Source organism: Zootoca vivipara, chromosome 16 (genome assembly GCF_963506605.1).
Source record: "Zootoca vivipara chromosome 16, rZooViv1.1, whole genome shotgun sequence".
NCBI classification, from domain to species: Eukaryota; Metazoa; Chordata; class Lepidosauria; order Squamata; family Lacertidae; genus Zootoca; species Zootoca vivipara.
The window spans coordinates 37,156,429-37,177,726 of record NC_083291.1 but is presented as its reverse complement, the minus strand read 5'-3'; the positions used below and the strand labels follow the sequence as shown (position 1 = coordinate 37,177,726).

The 21,298-nt window shown below is 48.4% G+C and overlaps 1 protein-coding gene across 1 annotated transcript; it reads right to left on the bottom strand.

The window, feature by feature from the left end:
- Positions 1 to 206: 206 nt before the first annotated feature.
- CDK20 (cyclin dependent kinase 20) lies at positions 207 to 16,444 on the bottom strand. Its single transcript, XM_060268699.1, has 10 exons — positions 16,223 to 16,444; positions 13,438 to 13,505; positions 12,490 to 12,572; positions 11,113 to 11,226; positions 7,811 to 7,999; positions 7,540 to 7,661; positions 6,459 to 6,521; positions 4,680 to 4,803; positions 4,415 to 4,570; positions 207 to 1,486 (listed from the first exon to the last, which is right to left on the bottom strand). The coding sequence occupies exons 3-10, from the start codon at positions 12,562 to 12,564 to the stop codon at positions 1,298 to 1,300; spliced, it is 1,032 nt and encodes a 343-aa protein (XP_060124682.1). The 5' UTR covers positions 12,565 to 12,572; positions 13,438 to 13,505; positions 16,223 to 16,444; the 3' UTR covers positions 207 to 1,297.
- Positions 16,445 to 21,298: the final 4,854 nt, after the last annotated feature.

The window sequence follows — 21,298 nt, the reverse complement described above, 5'->3', positions numbered from 1 at the left end:
CCCAAGATGGTCCACTCAAAGGAAAGAAGAAAGAAGGAACCCAGGCCGGGGGGGGGGGGAGGTGGAATGAAAAACTATATTGCCAAGAGGGTGGAGTGGCAAATCTAATCAAAATGAACACAGAATCCAGGATTGATGTTGGGAAATCGAAGAGTTTTCTCTTTTTAAAAAAAATAATTTTTATTAATTTTGCATATTAACAAAACAAAAACACATATACAATTAGGTAACATATTTTCCCCCTTCTTCTAACCCACCCTCCTCGAGATCCCTCCTGCCACAAGGTATTCCCATGAACAGTGCTCAGTCGAAGGTGGTGCATTTTATAATTGGGCTTATCCCCATCCCTCCCTCCTCACCCCAGGAACCCCCCCTGCCACCGGGGGGTTCTAGGGTAGTAAGAAGAGAACAGGTGAGTGTCCACCCAACGAAGAGTTTTCTCTAGCAACTCTTTTGTATCACTTTGGGAGATGACACTTCACACACGAGTACCTACTTAATATCATTTAATGACTCAGATTTCTTTCTCATGCTATAAAGCTAATCTGAATGACTATTCTTACTTTTTCTACAGTCTGCAGATGGGACCATCTACCCATCCATTCCTCTTGGTTTGTTCCCTGCCCCCACAAAACAATCGTTTCTGCATCAGCTCCGGAGTTTACACACGAGATAACATTTTAAACCATGTCAGGACTGAAAAGCCTTTTCGACAGAGCAAAGCAAACACCCGAAAGAGCCATTGAGCTATTTTAATGGCAAACATACAGCCCAGCAAGCCACACCCATCGGGTACCATATTCCTTAACAAAGCAAGTGCACCACCTTTGATCCAAGAAAGAGACCAGGAATTTGGCTCACTGTTTTACCAAATCATTTAATTACAAAACGTTGCTACGGAGCGGCTACAAAATAGCTTCGCCACAGAAGCAGGGAGCTAAAAGCACCCCAAAGTCCTGGAAGGAAAGGTCCAAAGTGGAGGTTTTTATGGAGAAGAGGCTAGCAACTTAGGCCAACCTGCCTGGCAGCCGTTTGTGTCCAAGGTTTCCAACTCTGCTCCAGAGGAATAAGGAATTGGTCCACTCTTGCCCTGTCTCTTTCACAGCAGCATTAGCCAAGAGACGTTTCCCTTGTCCACATTGCCAGCTTGCCCCTGCTCGAGTTCTGTCTTCTGCCACCCCATTCCTGCCAGTTCAATGAAGCGGCCCCATCCTGCTTAAGATGAACTAGCTCTCCTGACCCAAGAGAGGGGCAACAGAAATCCCGCTGCCCCACGGAAAGCAAAGAGATCCTCTTTTCATACATCAACCACGTAAGGTGCCACGAGCTCCAGGTCCACCACCGATTCCTCCAGGGGCTGCTCCACATGGAAGTCGCGCTGGTGCTGGGGGCCCTGGTGGGCTTTTTTGCCCCCACGCTGAGGGATGGGCAGCTCCAAGTGGTGGGCAGGCAGCGGGGGAGTGAAGAAATAGGGGTGCAACAGCGCCTGGAGAACAAAAGGAAGTACAGAATGGCTGGGCTGGGTAAAACCGAGGGTCACCTAGCCCAGCAAGCAAATCCCCCACCAAGAATTTAAGGAGCGGTAGTTTATCCCTCACAGAGCTACAGTTCCCAGCACCCTTAATGAACTACAATTCCCAGGGTCCCTTCGGGGAAGCCATGTGCTTCAAGCGTCTGGTGTGCCTGCAGTCCAGCAGCAGCTACCAAAAAGAGGCCTCTGCATTATCACAGGGCTTGAAGGTGATGGTGGGTTTCTCCATAGTTGCTTTAACACATGGTATTGTATTCAGAGGTAAACTAAGTTGTACATGTAGGCAGAATAAGGTCCTGTGCATGCAAACTGGGATCTCATCTGCACCATACATTTAAAGCCTATTTAAGGGCAGTGGTTTTCAACCAGTGTGCCGTGGCACCTTGGGGTGCCTTGGATGATGGTCAGGGGTGCTGTGGCCAACACTGGCCACTGTCCCCCTTTCCGTCCCTCCCTCCTCTGGAGTACTGTGTCCAGTTCTGGGCACCACAGTTCAAGAAGGATACTGACAAGCTGGAACGTGTCCAGAAGAGGGCAACTAAAATGGTCAAAGGCCTGGAAACGATGCCTTATGGGGAACGGCTTAGGGAGCTGGGTATGTTTAGCCTGGAGAAGAGAAGGTTAAGGGGTGATATGATAACCATGTTCAAATATATAAAAGGATGTCATATAGAGGAGGGAGAAAGGTTGTTTTCTGCTGCTCCAGAGAAGCGGACACGGAGCAATGGATTCAAACTTCAAGAAAGAAGATTCCACCTAAACATTAGGAAGAACTTCCTGACAGTAAGAGCTGTTCGGCTGGGGAATTTGCTACCAAGGAGTGTGGTGGAGTCTCCTCCTTTGGAGGTCTTCAAGCAGAGGCTTGACAGGCATATGTCAAGAATGCTTTGATGGTGTTTCCTGCTCGGCAGGGGGTTGGACTGGACGGCCCTTGTGGTCTCTTCCAACTCTATGATTCTATGATTCCTCTGATGCCCTCTTGTGTCTCTGCCTCCCAAAGGCTTGCGCAGCTGTTTGTTGCAGCAGCCCTGGCTGCAAGCTCCCTAGGCGAATGGTGCCTCTGGAACTGGCCAGGGAGTGGTGGTTGTCAGGAGCTGAGGTGGCCTCGGAGTAAGCAAGCAAGCGGGTGAGGCAGCCAGCCAGTCCACCAGCCCTTGCTGTTGGGAATGCACAAACAAGTCGCAGGCCCCTATGGGGCAATGTGAGGAGGCACCTCGTCTTTGGGGCGGGGGGGGGGCAGGGGCAGATCAGAGACCAGGGACGGTAGCAGTGGCTGCCCAGAGGACTCCCAAGGAGAGGGGAGAGGAGAGGAGGCTGAGGGAACCCTCCACAAGGGAGGGTGTTTGAAAAAAGGGCGAGAGGCTGCCAGCTCTGCAGGCAAGGGGTGACCTAACTGGGCTCCTGAGCCTCACAGGGGTGCCGCAGAAAGAATGAAGAATGGAGTTGGTCAAGGGAGCCATGGACTCAAAAAGGTTGAAAATTTCTGCTCGAGGGGAAGACTTTTAAGTGTATGGTGTAGAAATGACCCTGGAATCTAGACACCCTCTTCCCTTCCCCTCCATTACCCCCCCCCCAAACAGACATTTCTTCGTTATCTGAACTTCAATTACTAATTGCCATTCATGCATCTAAATAAACAGCCACATTCAAACAGTGAGTCGGGCGTCCTCTCTCGCCCCCTAACTTGGGGAACATGGGAAATCCAGGCTCCTTTCAAAGTCATGAAAACCCAATGGAAATATACTGGGGTGCCCTCTGGTGGCAATTTGGAGCACAACAACTGCCCTTTCCACAGTGTGTTCCAAGCGTGTGTTGATGTGAGATGCCTCTCGTATTTAAAAGGGCCATTCATTCCTGGCGAAGGCCTCTTCCAGGACACACGGAGAGCACATTCTAGAGGGGAATGGGGTCCCTTGGAGCTCAGAATCCCCCCAGTTGGCCAGTTCCCCCTGTTCCCCAAAGGGACAAAAGGAAGGAACCACATGGCAAGGACAAGCCAATGCCAGGACTACTCCAAGCACCAATTCTACAATCATCCATCTGTGAGTTTTCTGCTAATCCCACAGCTGATGAGCTGCACAGACCTCGGAGGCTCATAAGGTGTGCAGGTCTGACTTCACTATTTATTAAACAGCATTCAACTTAAGAATGGCAACCAGCCATTGCAGCGTGCACCCATGGGTGTAGGCAGGGGGAGCAGGAGGGGACAGTTGCCCGCCGCTTCCCGGTGCCGCCTCCCTTCTCCCTGGCTGGCTGTGGGGCGGGTGGAGGGAAAGCCTCAGAGCCGTGCAAAGCGCTTGGCTGGCTTTCCCTCCGCCCGCCCCACAGCCAGCCAAGGAGAAGGGAGACATTCCTTCTAGAGAAGGGAGACGTCCCTTCTAACCGGCTGGCTGTGGGGCGGGTGGAGGGAAAGCCAGCCAAATGCTTTGTGTGGCTCTGGGGCTTTCCCTCCACCCACCCCACAGCCAGCCGGCTAGAAGGGACGTCTCCTTTCTCCCTTGCTGGCTGTGGGGCGGGTGGAGGGAAAGCCAGCTTTCCCTCCACCCGCCCCGGCGATCGCGGAGAGGGAGGAGGGGATCGGAACAGCCCAATTTCGGGCTGATCCTGGTGCCCCCTCACCCCTGCCTGTCGAGGAGGGGGAGGAGGGGGTCAGAGCAGCCCAATTTTGGGCTGATCCTGGCGCCCCCTCGCCCCTGAACAACCATGGCTTTCCTTGCCCCACTGTGGCCCCTCTCCCCGTGCCCTGGCCCCACCCCTTGCCCCCCATTTTGATCCTGGCTATGCCCCTGCGTGCACCCATTACTCAACCCAAGAGAATTCCTCGCCCTGTTCCCTGCTCTGGGGTCTGCAAAGGCCAGCTAGGAACCTCCCTGCATCTCTTACCTGTGCTGCCTGCACACGCTGCTTGGAAGGATAGACCAGGAACTGTTTCAGGAGCTGCACGGCTTGTGGGGAGGCATCGGGCACCACCTGCTCCAGAGGAATGGGCAGCTTCTCTTTGAAGGAAATCTTGTTGTAGTCGGGCAACTCTGTGATCTCCTGCTCCCAAACAGAAGTTGGGAAACGTGAGCTCTCAAGCTTCTTTGTTTCTAAACTGCCCCCCAATTCCTCCCAGAGACAAAAGCAATCCCATAACTACCAAACCCACCGGCCAGATCTTCTGGTTCGGGGTCCCAAGGACTCGGAGGACACAGCAGAGCTGCTCAATATCATTTTCTCCGGGGAAAAGTGGGGAGTTGTTGAGAAGTTCAGCAAAGATGCATCCCACAGCCCTGCTCAAAAGGAGAGAGAGGGTGGGCAGCCGAAGCAGGTCAAAACAGAGGTGAAATGCACAAGGCTCAGAAACTAACCACATCCGTGTTGTGGGTTCTGCACTGGATATTCAAACTGGTGTGGAACCGGATAGTTTTGTACTGCTGCAAGGGTGTGAAGAAATTGTGGGTTTCTAGCTGAGAGGCTTGATAGTTAAATAGGCACCAAACTGGCTTAGTTTTATAGTGCATATGTCTTCCACACACAGAGACACCCCAAGCAAATCCTATGAAAGGATATGAAAGGTTTATGTAACCTGCCTTTTTTTATTTTGTAAACTCCTTAGAAGCCTATTTGGGCACTAAGCAGTACATAAACAAGTATTAAACATGTTCCTCGTGCTCACAGAGCCACAGCTGACAAGATTCCTTGGAGGCGGCTGCTGCATGATGGCTAAACCAGTTGATCTCTGTAATATATCATTGCCCTGAGGCTTATCTTGGGCTCCAATATCATTTTTAATCTTAATCAATCATCATCATATTTTATTTATACCCTGCCCATCTGGCTGGGTTTCTCCAGCCACTCTGGGCGGCTCCCATCAAAATATTAAAAATACAATAAAATATCAAGCATTAAAAACTTCCCTAAACAGGGCTGCCTTCAGAGGTCTTCTAAAAGTCAGATAGTTGTTTATTTCCTTGACATCTGATGGAAGGGCATTCCACAGGGTGGGTGCCACTACCAAGAAGGCCCTCTGCCTGGTTCCCTGTAACTTCACTTTTCACAGTGAGGGAACCGCCAGAAGGCCCTCGGAGCTGGAACTCAGTGTCCAGGCAGAACGATGGGGGGGTGGAGACGCTCCTTCAGGTATACAATGGTACCTCTACTTAGGAATAACTCTACTTACGAATGTTTCTACTTACCAACAGAGCTCCGTCCGCCATCTTGGATGCGGTTTAGATAGGATTTTTTCTACTTACGAATTTTTAGATAGGGTTGCTTCTACTTACGAATTTTTTCTCCCAATGCATTCCTATGGGATTCGACGTACAAATTTTTTCGACTTACAAATGTGCGTTCGGAACGCATTAAATTCGTAAGTACAGGCACCACTGTACTGTACTGGGTCAAGGCCGTTTCTATGTGCAGAAGCAACTCCAGGCTGATCCAGTTCCACACCAGTTTGAATATCCACTAGACAAAAGTCATACGTGCCCAGGAAATCTATGGGGGGGGGGTTCCAGCAGCAACAGACACCCCCATTATCCCACCCCCACCCTACATGCTGCACTATTACTGGCTGCACACAGTAAATCTGTAACAGTTCCTTAGGAACTGCAGGACTTGTTCGTGCACTACTGTTCAGGTCCACCAAGAGAAAGGTGGCCGGTCTGTCCTGCTACACTGAGGACACCACTTGAGCCCTCCCTCCTTTAAGGAGTGGGATGAATTTCCCAGCCTTGGGAAGAGAGTTCTGTAAAACAGCTTGGGGGTGGAGGGATTCTTCACAGCAGAGACAGGGAAGCTGTGGTGAGCCTTCAGGCGTCCATCGTCCTCAGCAGCAGACAGCATGGCCAATGGTCAGAGATGATGGGAGATGATGGGAGACATCTGGAGGGGCACAGGTTCCCCATCCTTGCTTTGTAGCAAAAGGCGGGGCAAATATACTCACCAGAGATCCACACCTTCATCATATTTCCGAGCACCGTACAGGAGTTCGGGAGCCCGGTACCACCTAATGCAGAAAGGTTAGGCGAGTCACATCTTTGAGGGTACCAAAACTCATTCGTCTCCAGTGCTTCCCAGCTCCAGCTACCAGGCTCAACGCTTCTCACTAATCTTGAGAGACAGTTCCTGGGCAGCCATCAGACTCCACAGCATTCTCTATGCTAAGCCAGGCTGCAAGCGCCATGGAAGGAGAGCTGCTTCTTGCTGTTGTCGTTCCAGCAGGAGCAAGGGGTGGGCTCTCCCTTCCCTGGCTTTATGCGAAGCCAGTGATGGCGAACCTATGACACACGTGTCAGATGTGACACACAGAGCCCTCACTGCTGGCACACGCCCCATCGGCTCATTCGTGCTGTTGTTGTCCCCCCCCCCATTTGTTCTCCCGTTCCTCCTCAGCTACAGCTTGTCTCCGCTGTTAAACCCAGATCCTTTGTTGTTGTTGTTGTTGCTGGTAGCCAGAGGTTGGTTTTTTAACCCTTTCTGTGCTTTTTTCCCTCTGGCGCTTTGGCAGACGATGATTGGGTGTAACAGCGTTCGTTTTTTAACCCGTTCTGTGCTGGGGGTTTTGGCGCTTTGGCAGACTATGTCGGTGCTGTGTGTTAGTTCCAGCGAAGGTATTATTCGTCATTTATTTCTGTTCTCTTCCCCCCAAAAAAGCGCAGCAGCTTTGCGGCACCCCCCCAAAAGCAAAGCATCTTTTGCACACACACACCCCCCAAAAAACCTCCAAAACTTTGGTCAGCAGCTCCCCCCAAAAAGCTCAACAACTCTGGGCACTTTGTGATAAATAAGGGGTATTTGGTTTGGTTAGGTTAAATAATTAGTTTTTGGTTTATTAAATACAGTTATATATTACAATTATACATTTTTGTTATTTAAACTATAAATATCGCAAAATTATGTTTTTTTCTCGAAGTGACACACCACCCGAGTTATGCTCGGTTTTTTGGTGATTCTGACACACCAAGCTCAAAAGGTTGCCCAGCACTGTGCTAAGCCCACAACACCCCCTGCCCATCCCGACTCACCTGGTGGCCACTTGGTGGCTATACAGTCTCTCTCCATCACTGGTGAACACCCTGGCCAGGCCAAAATCAGCAATTTTCAGCTGACCCGTGGAGCTGATCAGCAAATTGGCCGGTTTCAGATCCTGAAAAGGACGGGGAGGAGTTCAGAAATAGCTGCAGTTTTTAATGGGAGAGCCGAGGGGTGAAGAGGAGTACGGCGCAAACAGGTGAGAAAAGGTGAGATGGGATCTCGGGGAGAAGAAAGCAATCTGGTAGCCAGAGCAGGCCTCACCCGATGCATGATGGAGTTGGCATGGCAGAAGGCCACCCCCTTGAGCAGCATCAGCATGTAGCCTTTGACCTGGGCCTCGGTGAGCGGCTGCTCGGAGTTGCGGATGACCTCCGACAAGTCAGACAGCATGTATTCGAACACGAGCACAAATCCTGTGCCATGGGGGAAGAAATCCTTCAGCTTCACCACCTAGGAAGAGGGAGAGAAGTAGTTGCCTTTCGACTCTTCAATGTGTAGTGGCCAAAAGGCCGAGAGACTAGAATGGGAAATCAAGTTTATGGACTATGCCGAAATGGCAAAATTAAGCTCATGAATCAAGAAGACAAGAAATTTAAAAAAGAATGGGGAATGTTTATAATGCATATACAAAATCATTGTAAACAGGTCAAAACATTAGCAGGATTTTAAATACACTTGTAATGTAACAGAATGTATAGATAACCTGGGGGGGGGAAATGGAGAAGTATTGATATGCAGTTGAAAATAGAATCAAAAGGACCCATGGAAGGGATGGGGGGGGAAGTCAGGAGATTCAGAGTAATCTCGATATTTGGATTTTGTACTGTTTTTTGATGTATATTTTATTCTTCTTTCTCCTTTTTTAAAAAATCAAATAAAAAGATCATTAAAAAAAGAAAGAAAGAAACTCCGAGAGACAAATCAGGAAGTCCTCACAGGAACACAGGAGCAATAACTCCAGGTTTCGGGCAGCAAAGCTTCCCAGCCCTTTCTGGAGATCCCGGTGGGGATCGAATCTGGGATCTACTGCATGCCCAGCAGGTCCTCTGCAGCTGTGTCGCAGCCCTTGGCCCTCAAATCCCACCTCAGCCATAAACCAATGAAATGGCTTTAGGTACATCTTTGCCTCAGCATCAGCCCTACCTCCCTTCTCCAATATTTCTTTATTGATTGCGTTTATACCCCACCTATTTCTCCAATGAGGCATACATAGTTATTCGCCCTCATTTAAATCCTCTCAACAACCCTGAGAGGCATTGACTGGCCCAAGGCAGCCCAGTGAGCTTTATGGACGATTGAGGATACGAACCCCCGTTTCTCATGTCCTAGTCCAACCTGCTAACAACTTCACCACACTGGAGACAATCATTGCATTGGCCCACCTTACAAGTTTGCTTCAAGGGTTACACAAAGGTAACATATGCAAAGCACACCTGAGCACTTGAAGGAATGTTAAAATGACGAGGCCCCTCACTTCCAGGGTCTCTGGAGCTTTAATGCGGTCATTGTTTCCCAAAACAAATGCCGAAATTCTGTATCTGGAATTAGTTTGGCCAAACACAGCTTGGTTTAAATGCTTTGGTGCAGCTTGGGTTTTCTGAGCCCCTTTTCTTTCTTTGCTGAATTTGGAACTAGAAAGGGCTTGAAAAAAGAAGGAGAGTAGGGATACGCAAATACCAAACTAAGTTCTCCAGTGCATGCATGGAGAACTCATACAGAGCTCCATGTGTGCAAGGGAACCCCCATAAAGGATTAGACTGAAAACGATGAGCTATGCTACCTTCAGGGAATCTCTGCTTCTGACCAGGTCAGATCCCCAATCCCAATTCCCCTGCAATCAGCATTTTCTATGTTTTTGGCAAAAACTAGGTATGAGCAATTCCTTATTTGGTGGTTTGTATTTCACAATTACAGCTGTTAAGGTATTCGGAGATTCTAACCAGTGCTTTTTTTCTGGGGGAAGCATACCCCTAAACATTATGTGAATCTTTGTACTTTTTCCATTTACTTTATTTATTTTTCCCAATTTGAACTATAAAATGGTGATTTTCTTGAGTCAAAATGAGAGTACCCCTAAACAATTTTTAAAGATAAAAAAGCACTGATCCTAACTATATCCCTACTGCTGAATCAATACAGGGGGACTTGCTGACCTGGTTCCCTCTTCTGCTTGGAGCAGAACAATGTAACAGCTTGGTGTTTAATCCTAACACTGATAACCCACATCCCTGACAGGACAGCTATACCAAACTCAGCACAGTCTCTGCCGCAACCCATGAGAGAGAAAGAGTAATGTCAACCACATCTCAAAGTTAGAAATACATGAGCACCTTGTTTCATATTGTAGCCTTATCAGCTACTAAGGGTCCTTTAAGTTGTGCCCAGGCAGGACAGAGACAGTCAATAATGACACCAGGGGTTGAATTCAGAGAAAGAATTTAATCCTTAAATTTAAGGGACTCTTGGTGATCCATGTTTCACGACAAGAGTAAAGAAACACAAATTTGCAATGCTTCTTACACACTTCTTGGGCTCCTTTCCCCCTCCTCTGTAAATGTGTGCACGCAAGGGGGTCACAAGTACATATAAGGAAGATCCGTATCCTGTCCTTTTCATAAACACATGATGACTCAGCAAAGCCTTCAATAAGACTATGCATCAAGCTAGCAGCTTCCAGCGTCAGGCTGGACGTGCGTCCACTGATAAGCCTTTCTCTGTGATCCAGACAAAGTCAGCTCTTAGCCTTGATAGCAAGTCTCACTGTGACATTGCACTTTGACACACAGAGGCATAGAGGCAAAGAGGAAAGCATTTTAAGAAGCATTTTAGGAGGAATATTGGGGGGGGGGCAATGCAAACTATAGGATCAGATCTAGCTCAATAACACAACTGGCAAACCCCTCCCTTCAGTATGCTTTGAACAATAAACCTGCCACGTTGTTATGCTACAGAGCATGTCCTCTAATGTGGAATTGGAGAATTTGTGTTTCAGTGTGTGTTTTTCTTCTCCCCACCCCAAGGTTTTGTTTTAAGGGCTCAAAGTGTCCCCTAAGGACCTAGGGCAGCTTACCTCTGTCTTCTTCAGTTTCTAGCCCTCATGTTTACAAAAAAAAAGCCTTAACACAGAGAGGGCCTAGATGAACTTTCCACTGATTTACAAGATTCCCTCATCATAATCATTAACCACTTCTGGAAAGCACCCACCATCCTCTGTCTCCCATCTTTATGAAACAATTCTTAGCACTGTTCTTTTTCTGGGCCTAGACAAAATCTCATACAGTGCGACAAATATTTTAAATGCAAACATGCAAATTGTTTTTAAAAAAACAACTGGCAAATGAAAGCAGATTTGTCCAGTTGACACAATTTCATTTGCATCCAATTGCAGTCGCATGGAATTCCAGATCCACAGTTTAAGAAAACACAAGGCGAGCAACTTCAGCCAACTAACACAATTTATTTCTAAGGCTATCGTAGTAACCCAAACCACATCCTCCCTTCTTCTCAGCCTAAGGTAAAACTGAGGTAAACACACACAAAAGAAATTCAAACAGGCTACTCACGTGTTGATTTTCCTCAATCTCCTGCAGGGCTTTGATCTCCCGAAGTGCTTGATTGGGAATCCCATCCTCTAACTTGCGGAGAGCCACCTTCTTCAGGGCAACAGTCTCACCTGTCTGCAGTGAAAGAAACCCAAAAGCTATCTACTCCCTTGCTTGACTCATTCTTCTCCCAGAGCTTGAGAAAAATACAGTGGTTCCGCTCCTTCCTCCTGGGCCGTGTTCAGAAAGTGGTGGTGGGGGATGAGTGTTCGGACCCCTGGGCTCTCACCTGTGGGGTGCCTCTCCCCCATGCTTTTTAACATCTACATGCAGCCGCTGGGAGAGATCATCAGGGGGTTTGGGCTGGGTGTTCATCAGTATGCGGATGATACCCAGCTCTACCTCTCCTTCAGATCAGAACCAGTGAAGGCGGTGAAGGTCCTGTGTGAGTGCCTGGAGGCGGTTGGAGGTTGGATGGCGGCTAACAGATTGAGATTGAATCCTGACAAGACAGAAGTACTGTTTGTGGGGGACAGGAGGCAGGCAGGTGTGGAGGATTCCCTGGTCCTGAATGGGGTAACTGTGCCCCTGAAGGACCAGGTGCGCAGCCTGGGAGTCATTTTGGACTCACAGCTGTCCATGGAGGCACAGATTAATTCTGTATCCAGGGCAGCTGTTTATCAGCTCCATCTGGTACGCAGGCTGAGACCCTACCTGCCCGCGGACTGTCTTGGCAGAGTGGTGCATGCTCTGGTTATCTCTCGCTTGGACTACTGCAATGCGCTCTATGTGGGGCTACCTTTGAAGGTGACCCGGAAACTACAACTAACCCAGAATGCGGCAGCTAGACTGGTGACTGGGAGCGGCCGCCGAGACCACATAACACCGGTCCTGAAAGACCTACATTGGCTCCCAGTACGTTTCTGAGCGCAATTCAAAGTGTTGGTGCTGACCTTTAAAGCCCTAAACGGCCTCGGTCCAGTATACCTGAAGGAGCGTCTCCTCCCCCATCGTTCTGCCCGGACACTGAGGTCCAGCGCCGAGGGCCTTCTGGCGGTTCCCTCGCTACGAGAAGCCAAGTTACAGGGAACCAGGCAGAGGGCCTTCTCGGTAGTAGCACCCACCCTGTGGAATGCCCTCCCACCAGAGGTCAAAGAGAACAACAACTACCAGACCTTTAGAAGGCATCTCAAGGCAGCCCTGTTTAGGGAAGCTTTTAATGTTTGATGGATTTCTGGATTTTAATATTTTGTTGGAAGCCGCCCAGAGTGGCTGGGGGAACCCGGCCAGATGGGCGGGGTATAAATAATAAATTTATTATTATTATTATTATTATTATTATTATTATTATTATTATTCCAAGAGGCAATCCCTGGTGAAAGGTGAGTCCCCACTTACTTCTATGTTCTTGGCTTTGAAAACGATGCCATGGGCTCCTTCTCCAATGCGGCCTAGGATGCTATATTGGTCCATGGTGGCCTCTATTTGTAGAAAAGGGAATTAAATCACAATGCATATTCAGTGATACTGTTTGTCTCAGCCTGGCATGCATTCATCATTACAGAACAGAAAAGCCTGCAAGTTTATAGCCCACCTTTCATATATCTCACACTGCGACAAGCATGCAGATCGCTATAGCTGTGTCTATACTATACATTTAATCCAATACCAGATCGCTGCAGGGCTACTCTAGGTATAGGTATGCCTACACAATAAATTTAATTTGGTTCCAGATTGTCACACTAGTGCAGATTTCAATAAATATGTCAAATTGAATTTACTTCCACAGCTCTCGAGCAAAAGTACCGAGGTTGTATGAAGGTATGCAAAAAAGAAATTGGAAACACTTCACAAAATTACAATTCTATTTGCAGGAAGCCAAAACTGTTAAGGGCAGACTTTCCAGGAAAAAAACCACGGAACTGTAGTTTTCTTTGCAGAGTTATAGCCAACACCCTTAAGAAACAACAGTTCCCATGATTCTTTGGGGGAAGTCATACACTTTAAATGTGCATTCAATACCCTTTAAGCTGTGGGATACAGACTTTCACCTTCTTTGTCTCATACACTTCAACAAAATTTCCGCACTGTATACTAGGATACCAAAAAAAGGTATCTTATAAGGTACTGCTCCCTGGGAATTTTCTGGAAATTCATGATGTTCTTAAAAGAGTCGTCTAAGCCCAAACATAATGACGTTTTCAACATTTTAGCTCAGAACTTCTGGGGTATGTATATAGACTGCATTTTCTCAAGGTCTCACAGAATGGGCAGGAGACAATTACGGTAGTATCCACAGAGAATATTTTTACATGTAGACAGAAAGCATCAGAAGGCTCCACAAACCTCAGCTGTAGAGCAAAGAGGCAAATCTACAGACGATTCCAGATGATTCCACACTGAATGAAGCTAGCCTGTTTCAAAAAGCAGATAGTTTACTGTTGATATTTCTGATATCAGAGATATCTGATGTATAATTTTTACATATTCCTTTTTCAGGTAAACAAGAGCACAAAAGTGCACAACCGTATAAGTCAAGAGAGAGAACCCACAACTGAAGGGAGACAATAGAACATACCGGTAGCTACAATTGTATTGGGGGGGGAGATAAAAGTGGAGGGGATAAGAGGAGTATTTCCTGATGACAGCCAAGCAAACACACATCAAATTCAAAGCCACACTAACAGAATAACGATCAATTCTTTCAGAACAGACATAAATAAAAGTCTCAAAGAATTTTGGTTAAACATGTGGATTGTTTCCACTACGCAGGAAAAACCATAGGGCTCCCCCCCCCCAAAAAAAGAAAGGGAGGAGGCCTGTCTGAGTTCTTCCTATAACATCCTTGACATGCAGTGAACCTGGCAGTAATTGGGGCCTAATCTGACCCATTTTACCAGGGAAAGAACCACAAATATCATCCCACCCCCTAGAAGGCCACATGCCTTCTCTGCTGCAGGTTGGGGAAGGCTGAATTATGCAAGGCACTGTATAATGAAATACGTTGCTTAGCTTGTGCTGAATCTATATGTGGGGGTGGATAAATACAATAACATTTGGAATGAGTATATACAAAATGTAGGCTATTAGCATTTACATAAGCAGTAGGCCAATAACACTATATCAATTTATATAAGAATATATTGGAAAAAATTTTTTTGCATATGTTTGCTTTTATATGTATCTTTGTTGTTTTTTCTCACTCTCACTTTTCCTCCTTTTTCTGTATCGCTTATTTCTTTTAACCGAAATCAGCTTAATAAAAAATATTTTAAAAAACAGTTGGGGGTGCTGTTGTTAAAACTACAGAATTTGCATCAACAAGTGCCTTGGGTAACTTTAAAAGAGGATTAAAAAGGTAAAGGTAAAGGGACCCCTGACCATTAGGTCCAGTCGTGACCGACTCTGGGGTTGCGCACTCATCTCGCATTATTGGCTGAGGGAGCCGGCGTACAGCTTCCAGGTCATGTGGCCAGCATGACAAAGCCGCTTCTGGCAAACCAGAGCAGCACACGGAAACGCCGTTTACCTTCCCGCTGTAGCGGTTCCTGTTTATCTACTTGCATTTTGACGTGCTTTCGAACTGCTAGGTTGGCAGGAGCTGGGACCAAGCAACGGGAGCTCACCCCGTCACAGGGATTCGAACCGCCAACCTTCTGATCAGCAAGCCCTAGGCTCAGTGGTTTAGCCCACAGCGCCACCTGGGTCCCTAAAAGAGGATTATGGATGCATTAATGGAGAATAAGGCTATCAATGGTAAATAGCCACGAAGGCCATTGTCCTTCCTCCATTGCTGTGGGTGTGCAACATGCCTTGGAATCCCACTTGCTGGGAACTGCAGGCAGGGGCAGCTCTGTTGAGCTCTGGCTCTGCCTGCCATCTGCTTGCCCACTGCCAGGTGCTGCTAGGTGGGCTCTTGGCTTGACCAGGCAGGGAATCTTCCTATACAGTATTCTGGATGTAATACAACAACCTCAAGCTCCAGGATTGTGAAAAGAAGGTGAGGGAGGGGAGGGGATGTCGTCTGCTCTTCCCAATCTCTCCACCCTGGCCAGTGCCGGATTTACGTATAAGCTAAACAAGCTATAGTTTAGGGGCCCACTCTCTTGGGGGACCCAAAAAAATTAAAGGAAAAAAACCTAGATGCACATTTCCAAAATATAAGATAAAAAACAAATAAAATAAAACCTACATACAGCAACAGTGTTTCGTGTTGTGTAGACTCCTATGATGTACATATTTTGTTATGTGCAAATGGCTTTAGATACCTATTAGATCCATAAATTACCATATAGCATATATGGTAAAGGGGCCCCTGACCATCAGGTCCAGTCGTGTCCGACTCTGGGGTTGTGGTGCTCATCTCGCTCTATAGGCCGAGGGAGCCGGCGTTTGTCCGCAGACAGCTTCCGGGTCATGTGGCCAGCATGACAAAGATGCTTCTGGAGAACCAGAGCAGCGCACGGAAACGCCGTTTACCTTCCCGCCGGAGCAGTCCCTATTTATCTACTTGCACTTGATGTGCTTTCGAACTGCTAGGTGGGCAGGAGCTGGGACCGAGCAACAGGAGCTCACCCCGTCGCGGGGATTCGAACCGCCGACCTTCTGATCAGCAAGCCCTAGACTCTGTGGTTTAACCCACAGCGCCACCTGGGTCCCATCCATATAGCATATATTCAACACACAAAAACAGCCACAATTTGTTGTTGACAAAGGACAGCTGGACCTCTAAAGGACCCCATTACCTTCAGTAACTTAGGGGCTCCTCAAACCTAAATCCGGCCGTGACCCTGGCCATGGTTTTACAGACTTCTACCACACCCCTCCTGCTGCATTCACCCCCTCTTCTCTCAACGGAAAAGCCCCCCTCCACTTCAATCCCACCTGCATCTCCAGAACTAACCCAACAAGGCAAGCCCTTATCCTGCATGGGATGGGTTCCAACATTTGCAGAGATATTTCCTGTCCTGGGTGGGCCAGCCCTGGAGAATTCGCACTCAGCACTGGGCTGAGTCAGGAGGACCCCCAGGCACAGTACCCTCCCAGCCACCCCCGCCCCCATCCCCGCCCAGCTTGGCTCCCTGCAAAGATAAAAAATCTGCGACTGGGGGAGCTCGGCTGGGATACCCACAGGTACAGGCACAGATTCAGGTACAGGTACAGCATCCCCGCCGGCGACCCACTGCAAGCATCATCACCTCCTCCTTTCCCACCATGCACCTCTCCCTTCCCCTTCAGCCTCTGGGGCGCAGTCCCGGTGGTTCTCAGACAACAGCTCAGGTTCTCCGTTGTAGCCGGCAACCTCCTCCCTTTGCGGGGTGAAGGTAGTCGTGGAAATCTATAGTATCACATCCCCCCCCCACACCTTTTATAGAGATGGGGGTGGAATAGAAAGCTGGACGGACATCGTCCCCCCCACCCACCCATTTTTTTCCGCGCGTCCCCCCCCCGGCTCCTTTGCTTTTTTAAAATACGATTTTTATTCAATTTCATGTTTTGCAATTTAAGATAAACATTTTACCTACTCAAGATATAAACGACTTCCCTTCTTCTCTTTCCATGGTCCATTCTGCATATCTTATATCCCTACATATTTTACAAAAACCATACCAATCGGTTTTCCATTATTACATCCATCAAAACTCATTTACACCGTTGAATTTATCTTAATGTTGCCGGCTTTTTCAGCTGTACAGAGTTATTTTCCATATATTCACCTGTCGGGTTTCCGCCTGCCACCACCCACGTGTTAAAGGAGCGAAGGTGTCCTTTCCAGGCCGCCGCCCCCCCGCCCAATATTTCAAAAGGGGCTAGCACACCATAGTTCGGGGTTCTCCTCCCTCCTGCGGGTGGTGAGTGGGGACCCTGTTGCAACATTTTATCTCCTTTAATAAAGATCAAGCTTACTAGCCGCTTTGCTTTCAATCTACTCTGCTTGGCCTCTGCTTTCTCAGCGACCCATAGAGATCTCCTGAGAAAGATCGGGCTCTAGATACCCCATAAGGGAATTAGACCTATTTTTCTTACAACATTGGAAGGAACATGAAAGCTTCCCACGCCTTTCAAAGGCAGGTAGATATTCGCCAGATGCAGCGTCTCTCCCTCATTATGGAGACCCTTCGAGCCAAGCGGGCTCTACCGTATTTAAAGATCTGCATTGCCTTCTCTCCGCCGGCTTTCGCCACTCTCGCCTCTCGCACAGGGGTGGCTAATCGGAAACTGGAAGTGATGATTACGCGAGGAACCCTCCTATCTCTTTGGCCTGGATTCGGTAGGCGGCCGCGTTGCCTAGCAACCCATCCCCGACGCTTCACCGACGCTTTGCTTTTAACCCTGTCATCACCCGGACAGAGCCCGCCCCTTAAAGCAGGGATAGCTAACCCGGGATTATGTTGACTGGATGCTGGGATAGGGCGTGTCATTTTAGAGTTAGACGGTGGCGCTAATTTTTTTGCAAATTTCTTCGGGGGTGGGGGGGCGTCTTGAAAGTGTGTTTCTGGGTGTGAGGACTTAAAATCTGCTATTATTTTTGTGACTGGACAACATTTTGCTTGGCAGGCCTACGTTTTTGGCACATAAACTGCATTTGGAAAACCAAATAATTTTACCTCCTGAAAATGTCCAGTAATGCTAAGCAACAACAACAACAAATATTAATAATAACATAACTGAAATAACTTGGCAATCACTTTTAATGATTTCTATGCAGTTTTACACATATTTTACTTACCAAGAGTTACCAGAAAAATGCCCATTGCATACCCCCCCTTTTCCTTTATACATCTGTTGTGTGCCCCTGCCACATGTCCCCAGGATATACATGAAAATAAGATACTTATGCCAGTGTATACTGTACTTTCACTTTGGCCTGTTAAAACAAGGAGGACCTGAGTTTCCCCATGGAACAATCTATTCTTGCCCCTTTGCATTGTGGGAAATTCTCAGTTATTCCTAGCCTGAGATCACTTGGGCAGATTGCCTATGGAGAAGTACTGTACAGTACAAGAATCTACCATTGTTTGCTCAGATGCTCTGCATAGAGGATGCCTCCTACGCTTCCTGATTGTCTTTAAGGGTAAAGGGACCCCTGACCATTAGGTCCAGTCGTGACCGACTCTGGGGTTGCGGCGCTCATCTCGCGTTATTGGCCGAGGGAGCCGGTGTACAGTACAGCTTCCAGGTCATGTGGCCAGCATGACAAAGCTGCTTCTGGCAAACCAGAGCAGCACATGGAAACGCCATTTACCTTCCCACCAAAGCGGTACCTATTTACCGTATCTACTTGCACTTGACGTGCTTTCAAACTGCTAGGTTGGCAGGAGCTGGGACCGAGCAACGGGAGCTCACCCCGTTGTGGGGATTCAAACTGCTGACCTTCTGATCAGCAAGCCCTAGGCCAGGCATCCCCAAACTTTGGCCCTCCAGATATTTTGATAGCCTCATTATAACAATACCAATTGTTCAAATACCGAATTATATAATTTAGATAAAGTGCCCACCCCGCGTGCTAGAATTGATGGGTTATTTGCTTTATTTCTGCGTTCCAAAATCTTATTAATTTCCATTACATTCCGGTCATCATAATAATCCCTTATACAACAACTGCAATATTAATAACTTCTATTTGTGTTGACACATTAAATGATTTATAAAACTACAAGTGAGGAACTCAAACTATATCCTTGTTCTTCCTGTGTGTGGCAGTTATTCTGTCCGTGGTGTTTCTTCCCGTCCTTGTAAGATGTCTTTCTTTCCCCTGGTTGTTGCTGTTATCCATCATGCCTTGGGCAGAGCTGATATCCCATTGTTGTTCCAGAAATTTCTCCATTGCTCTGTCACCATTGAAAAAGTCAAGACATCCAAGTGCTGGAGGCCTAGGAATATTTGGATGGCACCAGCAGCGGAGCAAGCTGATCGGGTACCTGGGGCGGTGTGCAGATGCCCTGCGCCCGTGGGGGCAGGGCCAGCTGCCCATGGGGACGGGACCAGCAGCCCATGGGGCGGGGCAACCCAGGGCAGGACGCTCCGCGGGGACTCCGAGGCGTCTGCCTGCCTCCTCCCACTCAGCATAGCTGCCAAGTTCCGGCCAAAGAAATAAGGGACTGGAGCGGAAGTAGCAGACCGGAAGTAGCGCTGCCACAATTTTGTAACTGGGCGGAGCATGCTCAGAAGCTACTTTTGATGCTGCTCTGCCCTGTTCCAAAATGGCCGCCGCACCAGAAGTCGCGCTGCGGCTATTTTGGAACTGGGCAAAGCAGCATAAAAAGTAGCTTCTGAGCATGCTCCACCCAGTTCCAAAATGGCCGGCGCGCCAGAATAAACCAGGAAAAAACAAAAAGAAAATCGTTTTTCCGGCTGGGGACAGCGGGAAAAACGGGGTTTTCCCGGGGAATACGGGAGACTTGGCAGCTATGCCACTCAGCTGCCCTACAGCTGCCGTTTGGGCCGCGCAGAGCCTGCGGACGCCTAAGCCACCACGTCACTCCCAGGAGAGATGTGTGGCTTGGGCACGCTGCAGGCCCTGCGGTGAGTGCCGCCCTGCATTTTGTCACCCCCCTCAGTGGTGACACCTGGGGCGGCTGCCCCCACCCCCCCCTTCCTCCACCCCTGGATGGCACCACATTGACTACTCCTGCTTTGAAAGGGCATGTGCAATGAGAAAGAGTTGCAGGAATCCTGGATTCCCTTCGGAAGGGTGGCAAGTGAGGCTGCCACCTTATTATTGTTTTCCTGGCAAGGCTGTTAAACTAACTGTTGCATGAAAATTAGGCACTTAGCATCCACAGAAGCCATGCCAAAGCTTACCAGTTAGGGGCTGTGCAAGCGACAGTGGCCAAATGCTGGGCCAATGAACTCAGGTCAGCAGAGAACATTCCCTAGCCTACCTTTCTGCAAGACCACGCCACACAAAACGACACCACAAAGCCTCCCACTTCGAATGGAACAGCCAGCAACAATTCTGGTTCTCTCCAGACGGGCACTCTGCTGCCACGACTGGCCAAGCACCCAAGAGCTCTCTTTGCCTAGCAGAATCACAGCCGGGGCGCGTGGAACAGTACAAGCTGTCTCTGTGCTCACAGCGTTTCACTGCAAGCCGAAAGGGGAGAAATATACCCACAGGTCCTGTAGCCTGCCCTTCTCAGCCTCGCATGGGTGTGGGGCTAAAGATTGAGTACTCGATGAGCACCCAGGTGACACCACTCCTTTCTCACCTGCTTACATACACCTGCTGTGCACCCCGGTCAGAGGACTATGTGCCCCTGCTGCTATCGCTCATCATTCTCCCTGCGTGTCTCCTTTTGCTATTCACAGGCTGTTTCCCCACAGGTACAGACCCATCCCGCAGACTGTCTTAGGCTGATCATGAGGGAGGTCCACCCCCACAGTGCGCAGCAGTGACCAGGATGCTCCCTGCTGTTCTTCCAGGATATCTGGAAGCTGGCAAGCTCAAGAGGTCACATGGATCAGAAGTTGTTTATTAATATTTTATTAGAAGAATTTCAGGTACAAAAATAGAGTAATGAAAGAGGAGGAAAAGGAGAGAGAAAGAATTAAAAAAGCAAAAAGTGTGGAAAATTCTATACCTATTGTATGGAAGTTGAAAGCTGGACCACAAAAAGGGGTTTTCTATGTGCCCTAAAGGTAAAGGGACCCCTGACCATTAGGTCCAGTCGTGACCGACTCTGGGGTTGCGCGCTCATCTCGCATTATTGGCCGAGGGAGCCGGCGTATAGCTTCCAGGTCATGTGGCCAGCATGACAAAGCTGCTTCTGGCAAACCAGAGCAGCAAATGGAAATGCTGTTTACCTTCCCGCTGTAGTGGTTCCTATTTATCTACTTGCATTTTGACATGCTTTCGAACTGCTAGGTTGGCAGGAGCTGGGACCAAGCAACGGGAGCTCACACCGTCACAGGGATTCGAACCGCCGACCTTGTGGTCAGCAAGCCCTAGGCTCAGTGGTTTAACCACAGCGCCACCTGGGTCCCATTCTATGTGCCCTAACTGTGGCCAAAAGATAGATATTGATGAATTGGAACAATAAAGTTAGGATCCCCGTTTGTCAATGGATTGATGACATGACAAGACTTGCAACATATGAATGGACAGACTTTTCTTTGGATATACTGTATGTGGAACGAGCTTATATAAAAAAGAGGGAGTGGGTGGCGCTGTGGTCTAAACCACAGAGCCTAGGGCTTGCTAATC